This window comes from Ambystoma mexicanum, chromosome 11 (genome assembly GCF_040938575.1).
Source record: "Ambystoma mexicanum isolate Mex_15411 chromosome 11, UKY_AmexF1_1, whole genome shotgun sequence".
Taxonomy (NCBI): Eukaryota; Metazoa; Chordata; class Amphibia; order Caudata; family Ambystomatidae; genus Ambystoma; species Ambystoma mexicanum.
Genome location: NC_090934.1, coordinates 1,310,710,030 through 1,310,722,167, shown reverse-complemented (window position 1 = coordinate 1,310,722,167; position 12,138 = coordinate 1,310,710,030). Strand labels below are relative to the sequence as shown.

The 12,138-nt window shown below is 49.4% G+C and overlaps 1 protein-coding gene across 4 annotated transcripts in view; it reads right to left on the bottom strand.

The window, feature by feature from the left end:
* Positions 1–12,138, bottom strand: part of DMXL2 (Dmx like 2) — a 2,950,233-nt gene that overhangs the window by 2,546,762 nt on the left and 391,333 nt on the right. For all 4 annotated transcript variants that reach the window (XR_011279824.1, XR_011279825.1, XM_069624807.1 and 1 more), the window contains exon 6: positions 14–80. Coding sequence is in view for 2 of the 4 variants with exons in the window: in XM_069624807.1 (XP_069480908.1) it covers positions 14–80 (67 nt within the window). In the remaining 2 variants the exon portion in view is untranslated. The remainder of the gene's footprint in view (positions 1–13; positions 81–12,138) is intronic.

The window sequence follows — 12,138 nt, the reverse complement described above, 5'->3', positions numbered from 1 at the left end:
CTAGCTCACTTACCTTTCCAGCTGTTGCAAAATATTCACCATCAGGAGACCATTCGATTATATGTACCGAAACGGCAGTCCTAGGTATTAAATAAATAATTAATACTCATTTCTTAGAATGTTTTATTATGTTTTCACCAAAATTACAATAAAACGTATTCAGCTGATATATATAATAAAGCTCAGCAAAGCTAAAAAAGAAGACATTTCTAAGACAAGCAATATTTCACAAAACCAACTTAAGACATTTGACACTTTACAGACAGTAGTTAGAAATTGCATGTTGAAAACTGTTGAGTTGTTTCTGTATTGCTCTAAATTGGGGTACCCTATGGTACATATCTCAAAATGCGGGTAAATGCAGCTGTAAGACACGTTACTAGTTTTTGCATTAATATGCTGACATTAGAAATGAATGTACATTTTCTGTAAGAATCTTCCCGAGTTCCCATTTCATCACAACCATTTTAAGTACACAAGGGTGGAATGGTAATGTGTCCTACTAACATCCATTTGCAAGTTATAGCTGGGACGTCAAACAATAAGTAATTCGATATTCCATGCAACGTTAGGGTTGATTAAAAGGAAAAAAAGAGAAATGTTAAGATGATCCTGCTCTTGTAATTCTCTATATACAAAGAACTTGGCGCAGGAAACCAACAGGGACATCATTTCACTAAAATATCAAGGGGATGTAAGGGATCTCACTTGCTACAAGACAAAGTAAGCGATAGTACAGGTCTTTTGACCTAAATTGCATCAAAGGAAGTGCAGTCATATGACCTGGATATTATAGGTACATGCACACATCACTGATGTAAAACACCTACAATAACCGTAATTAATAAAAAGAGAATAGTGTCTAAAGTAAACAGGTTATTTTTGGTGCCAACCATATATAAACCAGGTTACTGCTTTGATATGCAAGTGTGCAGTTACGATACGCTAATATGCTCAGGAGAATCCTCATGCCTGAGAGGTATTACCATCTTACACCAGTTAAATCCTTACACGTCCAGGTACTCAAATTGCAAGTAAGCTTCCTTTGGACAGGCACAGCCTGACTTCCACATCAAACCGCTCCCATCTTGAGAGGCTGAGCCTCAATACTAGAGTGGAGGGTGATTGATTGTATAGAGTTCCTCGGTCAATCATGATGCCACAAAGTTAAATCTTCAGGTCATGGAGCTTGTATCTTGCGAACTATAAAGGCAGATTTTTTTTTTATAGTCCTGCCTAATAAAATACAGGCACTTCTCAGCACTGGAATAATCAGTGTCCATACCCAATTTAATTATATTTAATTTGACACTGGAATGAAAGTCTGATGTACCATTTATAAGACTACAGGCTGTGACAAGATCTCAGACGTCAGCGCTTAACTCGCAGAACTCTCACCCACTGGTGTTGAATGTGGAAGGGGTTACTCAAATCACTTTTTTTATAAGCAGCCTAGTTCTTAACGTTTAAAAAAAAAAGTGTGTTTGTTTTATCAAACAGTATAACTTACAGACTTACATATACGTTCACACAACATGTATAGCCAATTGTGTCCGCTTGTGCCCCTCACCCCACCCCCAAGTCCCCCCACCCTCATCCCTGCCTCTTCCACATGTATCATCTTCCATCACATTACAACTAACTGAATCAATTATATACCTACATTGTCAGTCTAGAAAAATAGATACCTCACGCGACCAATGGCAATGTATCATATTGGCCGACGACCAACCGTCTCATGCACTAAACGTCAGAAATACAGACTCATAAATTTGACCAACGTGTGGCCATTTTGATGTAGCTAGAATCGCCATTTTGTTCACTAATGTTTGCTCATTGCTTTTTGTTCAAAACTGCTTAGCTGAAAGCTTATTCTGCGTATTCTGCTTCACTGATTACTTTGTTGTTCAAAGCGAAAGAGCAAGGCTGCGAGGCTGGGAGTTATTCGTTGAAACATAACGTGGGTAGCCCCAGAGAGGAATGCCCAATCCCCTCCCGCATATAGCCTTGGAGGAGAGCAACACGGCATTTAATCATTTCACTGATGCCAGCCAGTCTTGTTAATATGGTAGAAATGCTAGAAAGAAACAGCTAAAGGCTTGAATTATGCTTTTCTTACGGCCCCCCTTTACTAAACCCAGCAGAGCGAGCTGACTCCCAGGACACGAATAGCAAATAGGAGATAGCAAGGCCTGGAATGCGACTCTTCCCCCGTACGCAGCTTGCCTGCAAGAACAGAAGCACTGTGTTCTGTTCAACAAAGAAATATGTCTCTAGACTCGCAATGTTGCATATTGTTGCTAAAATAGATGTTTTAAGGTGTCATATTTGTCGAAATTGTCAATCATCAGACCCAGTTCAAAGAAACTGTACAATGGGCGTAATGAACATGTCATGACCGATTGCAGGATGTCCATTTGGTATATATGTAACTGATGTACGTTATTTGCTCTCTTGCGTCCCTCGAGGTCTGGAGACACACGTCGCGGGGGGTGAGACCGAGTTGGCCAACTGAGACTCTTTGCTTTGCAATAAACCCTAGCTTTTGGGAATACAACCTTGTGTCTGACGTGTCAGTTCGTGTGTGGTGATTGGCCTTGTTTCCACTACGCGATGGTCCCCTAGGGGCCCCTTCAAGATGGTGCCCGAATAGGGACCCTCCCCCACTTGTTCCATCGTGTACGTTGTAAGATGAGAAAGGCGGAGAGAACAGCGAGGACGGGACGATCGAGCCGGGATCAAGTGGTGTTCGGGGCGCCCCTGTGTAAGTGATGAGACTCCTATGCAGATCTGCACACATCTGATCCCTGATCGACATACCCGGCCAGAGAACAAGGAGGCGAGGGTCCTGAAATGAGGCTGAGCCAAGAGACGCAGACACAACGTCATTGGTTGCGTCAGTATACGGGCGAATTGTGTCTTGGAAGACAAATTGACTTATCAGGTGAGTCGTACCCCGATTCGAGATATCCCTGAAATTGGTTGAGAGTTGACTTTGCAAAATCAAACGCCCAGTGTAAGGTTGATTAGCCGAGGGTAAGGTTAAAACATGCCTGGGGTATTGTCCACCCTAGCGGGGTTTTTCAGCTGCGGTAGACAATCTTCCAAAGATGGCCAAGTTGCGCCACCTGGGGGAACGCCGGCGTACAAGATGTATGTAAAGCATGGTGTGGGTGCGATAATGTTCTGTGAGATTTGGCATAAACAAACCAGAAACCAAGAAGATGTTCAGTGGCCGATTAATGGGAGTTTTGAGATTGAGAGAATAGATAACTTGGAGAAGGTGTTGCTAAGAAAGAAAGGACGTCCCGCAGCATTCGATATCCTTAGGGACTGGAGAAGGGAAGCTATGCTTCGTTGGAAAAGTAGAGAGAAACATGCACGCAGGCATAAATCAAAAACTGAGAAAGCGGAAGAAAAGGAGGAGGAGTGGACAGAGTCTGAGAAGGACAGGTAGACGCGACCAGTTGAACATAGAAAGAATATACCCACAACAAGAATTGCATATAGCAGATGATTTAATAGAAAAAATGTTGACCGATACAAAGCGGGGTCCAAGACCAGAAAGTAAAACAAACGCGCCAGGAACCCTTGTTCAGCCCCCTACTGTTGCCCAAGCCCCCGCGCCCCTCACAATTGTTCAAATCCTAGCACAGCCACAGACTGCGCACATAGCACCTCCCATTAGCCAGCCAGCACCACAACAGTCATTTCCCGTTCCTGTTATCCCATCCGCACCTCCCGCCCTAGAAACAGACACAGTCCCGTCCGTCCTACCCACGGCTGAACTTGAAACTACGGAGGCGGGAGATGGGACTGTACAAAGTGGATGCACAAGAGTGACCCACAGTGCGAGCAACAAGGAGAGGAAGTAGGAATTGCAAGTTCAGGCAGAGATGTATATAGATGGGGTGGCGCTGTTGAGCAGCCCAAGATGGCTGCCTAGCTAATAAGCTCTGTGTGGTTCGGCAGAAAATCTGCCAACATCTGCGCAATTCCGCTTCTTTGAGGGCCGCCATCGGGTGACGTTGCTGGAGATCACCTACTGCAGCTATCCTGCGAGTTTGGCGTTGTTCGGCCCACTGGGGGCCTCCCTGTGGCGCCGGTGGCGGCCTGGTCTAGTGCGGCTGCCCCGGGGCGCTTGTGCCTGCCGTGCCGCAGCGCTGGGACCTACGAGGCCGCACCCTTGGTCCAGTGGAGCCGAAACGCCTGGGGCGCACGTCCATCGGCCCCGGGCGAGCGGGCCGAGCCCCGGCGCTGCTGCGGGGGGCAGCGTACGTCTGCGAGCTGTTGCATGCAGCGCTGCCAGGGTGTACAGCTGGGGCTGGCCCTGCGCCGGAGCGCGGCCGCTCCATCCCCCTCCCGCCCCACCTCTCCTCTTGGAGCCGGAGCCCCTGCGTGTGTGGGCGCCGCGGGCGATCCCTGTGAGCCGGAGCGGCGGCATAGCTACAAGCCGTATGAGCGCTGGGCCGTGTCCCAGGCTCCAACTGCTTCCAGGTGAGGAGAGCGGGGGACACATGGTATACGCGGCCGTGACCGCATTAATTGGACTGCAGGCCGCTCATTAGACTGTTAAAGGGCGTTGATATACGCCGTGCTCGTGGACTGCCCAGGGACCTGTCATCTGGGCTGCCTGGCTGCGCTGGGGGCCAGTGCAGGCCCGTGTCACCTGGAGAAGGGCCGCATGGTCTGGACACTGGATCCTTCCCTCTGTACACCCCATATTTACAGCTGACTCTCCTGAGGAGCGGGGGTGGGCCCTGCCCTCCCCCCCCCCCCGGACATCACTCGGTCTCCGCCTCACCTGGGGGCCACATGTTCCTCACACCTGCATTAAGGGTGCCGTGGCCTCTCTAGCGCTACCGCCTAGCACACATCCCTGGGAGTGGGCAGCTTTTGCACGCTGGGACCCGGTCCGCCTCAACCTCACCCGGCTATTGGTGTCATTCGCCTCTGCTACAGCGGGGGCCTGGCGGTTGTGGAGTCACCACTTGGGGACTGGCCGGATCCTTGTAGCCCTCATCATCTGCCTTCTCCACTGGCGCTGCCCGCAGACTGTCCTCACATCCACCGCCATCTAAGTATGCCGAATAAGCAGAGTGGGAGCCATGGATAAATTCGCGAGAGCCGTCTCGAGGGCTGATGCGAGTCCTCCGCCACCCCCACAAGAGGAATCTGAGGCTGACTCCCACCCTGGAGCATAGGGACCGGACCTTACCACCCTCATGGAATCAATGGCTAAAAACTTTGCCTCCTTCCACGAGAAACTGGATGACATAAATGCTAATGTCGCCTCGCTCAGGACACGTGTAGACCAAGCCGGGACCAGAATTACAGAGGCTGAAAGCAGGATCTCTACAAATGAGGATGAAATACACACATTGCAGACCACTGGTGCATCCCTGTCACGAGACATGATAGCAGTGAAAGCCAAGTGTGACGATTTGGAGTCCCGCTCCCGCAGAAATAATCTACGCATTATTGGCGTTCCCGAGAACGCACTCAAGGGGCGCATGGAGGACGCGGTCTAGAGCCTACTCAAAGATCTCCTGGGCAATCCGGCTCTGTCACCGTATTTTACAGTCGAGCGCGCCCACCGTGCTTTATCCCCTCGTCCCAAGCCGGGCGACATCCCGAGACCCATCATCGCCAGGATTCTAAACTACCGGGACAGAGACCTCATCCTCCGCCTGGCACGGGAGAAAGGGGACTTGCACTTAGAGGCCAACACCATCAGGATTTTTCCCCGACTTCTCAGTCGCGGGTTAAAAAGGAGAGATGCCAATTCCTCAGTGTCAGAAAACTACTTAGCGAGCGCAATGTCCCATATGCCATCCTATTCCCGGCTCGACTTAAACTCACCCACAACGGAAAACTCTACTTCTTTACGGTCCCCGACGAGGCGGTGAAATTCATTGAGTCGGAAATACCACTACACAATCCAAGGGACGACCCCCGCCGACGCCATATAACCTCACATCACCCTGCTCGAAGATGCCCATACTATCTGGTGATCCTAGAATCACAATGCGACCATGGCAACGCTGCTCTTTACCCAGTAATGATGCCTCCCTGCTGCAGGCGGCCGGCCACCACCGGTGCTCCGGATTGGGTGTAACCTGTTCTGCTTGCTGCTCAGAAACCTACTGTGGACAGCATCCGCTGTCCGTCTTTGATGCCCAAGAAGCCGACCACACGGCAACAACGCACCTCGCTGCATTTGCAATGATTCTGTTTAGTTTTGTTTGGTTGCCACTACTGCTGGGCCCAGATTGGACCGTGGAAGGAGCACGCCCACGTGGGGTGCTGGCCGCCGACCTACGGGGGAATGGTGGCATTGACTTAACTGAAACCGCCTGGGCCTGGAGAAATGTTGGCACTTATGTTGGGAGGGGGAGGGGGGTCACACTGCAAGTTGGGGGTGGGCAGTGAGGGTGGGAGGGGTGGGGCAGGAGGGCGGTGGAATGGGTTTGTTGTGTGTTATGGGGGAAAATGGCAGAGGTGGTTTGGCAGACCACAGTGCATCGGGGGGCCCCTGTGGGGGTGCCCTCCGCCCGCGATTCACTCTACGACAACAGTGGTGGGATGTTACTTGAACCACTGACATACCAGTAACGGCAATTTCCTGGAACGTGCGGGGCCTAAGCAACTACACCAAGGCTCGTAAAATCATGGCATACGCCAACAGACACGGGTGTAAAATTCTGCTTCTGCAGGAGACTCACTCAACAGGCCCCCTGACCAAAAGTATTGCTCCGACATGGGGTCCACATAGATATTTCACCTCATACTCCACGCAGGCTAGAGGAGTGGTGACGATGATCCATAAATCACTCAAGTTTGTCCTCCACAAGAGCTATATGGATTCTGAGGGGAGGTACACTGTGCTACATTGCGCCATAGCCAACAGGGATTACTTGCTAGTGAATACCTACGGCCCCAACGTCTATTCTCCTGAATTTGTTGACCAGGTGGTATCCATATTACTGGGATATGTCGGGGTGCAGATCATCTGGGGGGCATTAACTTTATATTGGATACCGCGATGGACAGGACTGGTACAGCCCCTAGACCCCTGTCTGGCGCAGCGCACAGGTTGCTGACCTACAGCGCGACACTTGACATCCACGACGTATGGAAGGCCCTACACCCGCAAGCGCGCAAATTTACGTACTACTCATCAGTCCACGACAGCTCCTCCAGGATCGACATGTTTATGTTGTCCGGCCCCATGGGGGGCAGGGTAGTGGAAGCACGGATACTTGCGCGCACACTGTCCGACCATTCGCCGATCTTGGTAACCCTGGAACTGGGGACACCGGCCCCTACTATCAACACATGGCGATTCAAATCATCCGCTCTGCGGGACATTGTATTCAAGGCGGACATCCTCGCCAATATTCAGACTTATTCTGAACACAATTTGTCTCAGTCTACTACCTTTGGGGTCTGCTGGGACGCTTTCAAAGCCTTTATCAGGGGGGCGTCCATCTCTAGAGAGTCGGGAGTGCTTAAATCCATAAGAGCCGCCCTATCCCGCTCCGAAACTAAACTACATGACCTGGAATGTGCCCACCCGGCCTCGATCGACCCAAGTATCCTCTCTCAGATCAGTGAGGAGCTCAAAACCTTTAATGAACAGGCCTCTAGGGAAGTCCAGTACTTTAGTCGTCCACAGGCAGCACGTAAATACGGCGAGGGTGATAGACCCGGCAAGACGCTAGCCGTGCTGGCAAGGGGGGAATGGGTCCAAGCCCAAATAACCTGTGTCAAGGACAGTCAGGGGGTTATACAGTGGTCCGACCAGCAAATCCTTGAGGTCTTTACAGGCTTCTACTCGGAATTATACTCCCAGCCCACCGAACATAGCGACTCCCAGATGCGGGAGCTCCTGGATCAGATACCCACCACAATAGTCTCCCACGCTACTAGGGACCAATTGGATTGCCCTATCACTCTGAATGAAATAGTGGAGGCAATATCCGGTCTCCCTAAAGGCAAGGCCCCAGGTCCCGATGGGTTGACAGCTGAATTTTATCAGGAGCACGTGGCAATATTGGCCCCTGAGCTGCTCGAGGTGTGGAATGAGTCACTCTGGCTAGGATCCCTTCCCCCGACACTCTGAGGCCGTCATCACGGTCCTTCTCAAGCCTGGTAAGCCTAGCAATGAGTGTGGATCCTACCGGCCCCTCTCATTGATGAACTTGGATGCTAAGATATTCGCTAAGGTGATCGCCAACCGCTTCCTGCCTGTCATGTCCTACATGGTGCATGATGACCAGTCAGGCTTTGTTCCCGGGAGATCTACTTCCCACAATATCAGAAGGCTTCTCAACGTCATAGCACGAATCGATCAGGGTGTGAGTGCGGTCGCGGTCACCTTGGACGCCCAGAAGGCCTTCGACATGGTGTCCTGGAAGTACATGTGGATGGTCCTTGAGACCATGGGCATAGGACCCAGGATGATCGCATACATTAAGTTACTGTACACCTCCCCAGTTGCCAGGGTCCGTGTCAACTCCCAAACTTCCGATCTGTTCCCTCTCTTCAGAGGCACTCGTCAGGGTTGCCCGTTCTCCCCGATACTATTTGCCCTGGCTATCGAGCCCATGGCAGACTATGTTAGGGAACACCACTCACGTAAAGGGATACGGTTACAGGGGGCCCCCGAAATAATCTCACTCTATGCGGACGACGTGCTTTTGTTCGTCAGAGACCCCGATATCACAAATGTCCCCGTCTGGCCTGGTAAGAAATATTTTGCAGACCTCCACAAACTGTGCGCTCAATTCCTGTGGCACTCAGGGGCAGTGTGCAAAAAATGGCTTGCTATGACACTTCCCTACGAAAAAGGTGGTTTCACTGCCCCTGACATGCTGCGGTACTGGATTGCAGCGCAGGCGCAATTTGCTTCCTACTGGTACCCCGGACCCGCCCACACCCCCATGTCAAGCTGGAGGCCCTCGCGGCATCTAATACCAACATAATGTCCTTAATATTACATCGCCGATACGAGCCAGACTCACCTATTGACCCGGTTCGGACCACTTTGCAGGCCTGGGGACGGATATTCGCCACTGTTGCCGAGGAACACCCGTACTACAAATGGCGCCCCGCCTGGAATTTCCCCGGGCTGGAACCCACAAATGACATGGCCCTGGCACGACACTGGCAGTCCCTGGGATACATAGCCCTGACTGATTTCTATCCAGATGGGCAATTCATCACACCGCACACCTGGAAGCCGGGCCACTCGGGGTCACCTTAGGAGCTTCTACAATTTTACAGGCTCTGCACTGCCTTCCGCGATGCCTGGCCTGGGTTTCCTGCTGACCCCCCCCCCCCATTCCCCCGGAATCTCCTACATCACCAACTCGGGTGGGGCCCGCGGGGTAGTATCCTCATTATATAAACTCCTCCTAACCTCTTCTTCACCACAGTCTTCTGGGGCCCGGGACGACTGGGCGTCCAAACTGGAGCTGGAACTCACCGACCAACTGTGGACGAAAATGTGCTCCCACACTATACAAAGTATTTCTCCACACTTCAAAAACTGCGCCACACTATAGTATTCCTGAATAAGGATTATTATTTATTATATTGCTCTTTGGATAACACGTGTTTCGACACACAAGTGTCCTTTTCAAATCAGGGCTAATGATAACACTGTTTCACAATTCACAATTAATTTCCAAATCAAGTGTGTGTATATATATTTAAAAAAATAAAAAAGAAAATAATATGTGGACACATGAAAACAAACATTATTGATATTGGTGTTGATCAATCACAAAGTACAGGAGGGGCGGAAGGGTGGGAGGTTTGAGGTAAATGAACAAAAGAAAATACAATACAAAGAGAAAAAAATGCAAAGAGAAACAGAGTATTAATGAACATGTCACTATCAAAAATACAAGTCAAATAAGATATTATCAATCCTTAAAATAAGTGATAAGGTTTGATTTGCACCCATGGTTGCCTTACCTATGTTCCCATAACATAGTTCCAATTAGTTGACGCACAATATCCCGGGTTGAATCCCCCTATACAAAATCAGGTCAAAAAATCTCGGATTTTCAAATCTCCGGAGCGAATAGAGAGCATTTCTGGTATGCCTAGTCCAAAAACTCAGAAAGGAGTCATAGCCATAATAGGCATGGCTTCTTATTGCCGGCAGTGGATTAGGAACTTTGCGTCAATTGCGAAACCAATGGTGGCATTGACGAAAAAGGATGCTGTGATGCCTTTGCAGTGGAATGAAGAATGTCAGAGAGCATTTGAGTTGTTGAAAGTTGCATTATGTTCTGCGCCAGTTTTGGGCACACCAAATTATGAGAAGAATTTTAGACTGTATGCGAAAGTGAAGGATGTGCATTGGCTGTTTTGACACAGGAACAAGGTGGAAGAAATAGGCCATGCGGCTATTTTTCTTCCGCGCTGGACCCTGTAGCGCGCGAACTGCCACAATGTTTGCAAGCTGTTGCAGCGGCTGCTGTGTCAGTGAAACAACGGAAGGGATGGTATTGGGGCACACTTTAATTTTGATGGTGCCATGGCATAGAAGTTCTACTACATAGAACACAGACGCAACACCTCACCTCTGCTAGACTGACTAGATATGAAATCATCTTAATCGCGCCCCACATCCAAATTATGAGGTGTAGCGCTTTAAATCCAGCAGAATTAATGCCACTGCCCACAGAGGAACTTGGTGACAACGAATCACCTCCCCATGATTGTTTAATGGTTACTGAGGAAGAAACGAAGGGGATAGTTGATTTAAGTGACATCCCACAGAAAGAGCCAGATGGAGAGTTATTTTGTGACGGCTCTTGTTTTAAATTACCTGATGGCACATCAACTGCCGCCTACGCTATCACTACCCTAGAGAGCATTGTAGAAAGCAAAAGGATCCCCTAAAACTCAGCACAAGCCGCAGAAATAATAGCCTTGACCAGAGCGTGTGAGATTTCAGAGAATTTAAACGTGAACATATATACTGATAGCCAGTATGCCTTTGGCGTGGTTCATAACTTTGGCCGACTCTGGGCGGAGAGGGGTTTCTTGACATCACATGGGACCAGAATCCAACATGGCCCTTTTATTGTACGATTGCTGTCTGCACTCACGTTTCCAAAGCACCTAGCAATAGTGAAATGCGAGGCGCATAAAAGAGTGACATGTAAAGTGGGAGAGGGAAACGCATTTGCAGACAGGATTGCGAAACAAAGTGCCACTGATTTAAATACCAAAATGATGACAGTACAGTCTGAGGAAGTGCCTTGCATGATAGAAGATGGGATTGCCACTGTCAAAGAAATACAGGCCGAAGCCACTACTGATGAGATACAAGGGTGGGCTGAGGGCTCTGCTGAATTAGATTTGGAGGGTTGTTGGGTGGACAAGAGATCTAAAAATTGGATGTTGCCTAATTCCTATGTAAATGCAATGGTCACAATGGCCCACAGCCCTGCTCACATATGTGCCAAGAAAATAATCCAGCATCCAGCTACGGTATGGGAGAATGTAAACATAAAAAAGAATGCAGAGAGGTTGGTCCAGACCTGCATCACGTGCTTACAGCACAATGTAGGAAAGGGAACAGTGACTCCGACAGGAAGTTTTGGCCCTCCCTCTATGCCTTTTGAGGTAATCCATTTTGATTTCATAGAAATGGAGCGTTGCCAAAAATTGAAATATGTTCTAGTGGTAATATGTGCATTCAGCAAATGGGTGGAAGAATATCCTTTAAAGGACTGCACGGCAATGAGCACGGCAAAAGTAATGCTAAAGGAATATTTTTCCCGGTTCGGCCTGCGCAGTGTCATATGGTCAAATAACGGTCCACATTTTGTGGGCACAGTGATATTACAGATATGTGCAGGTCTCCAGATTGATAAGCGATTCCGTAGTTCGAGACATCCGAGTTTGGCCGGTCTTATTGAACGCCATAATGGAATCTTAAAATCTAAGATCAGTAAGATATGTGCAGGAAGCAAGTTGAGTTGGGTGGACGCATTACCATTAGTGCTATTGTGCATGCGCACGCCAGTACAGGCAAGAACTGGGTTCTCCCCGGACGAAAATGTCATGGGGAGGCCGGCGAATGTTTGTTGCGCACCTCAGCCTAAGCGACTT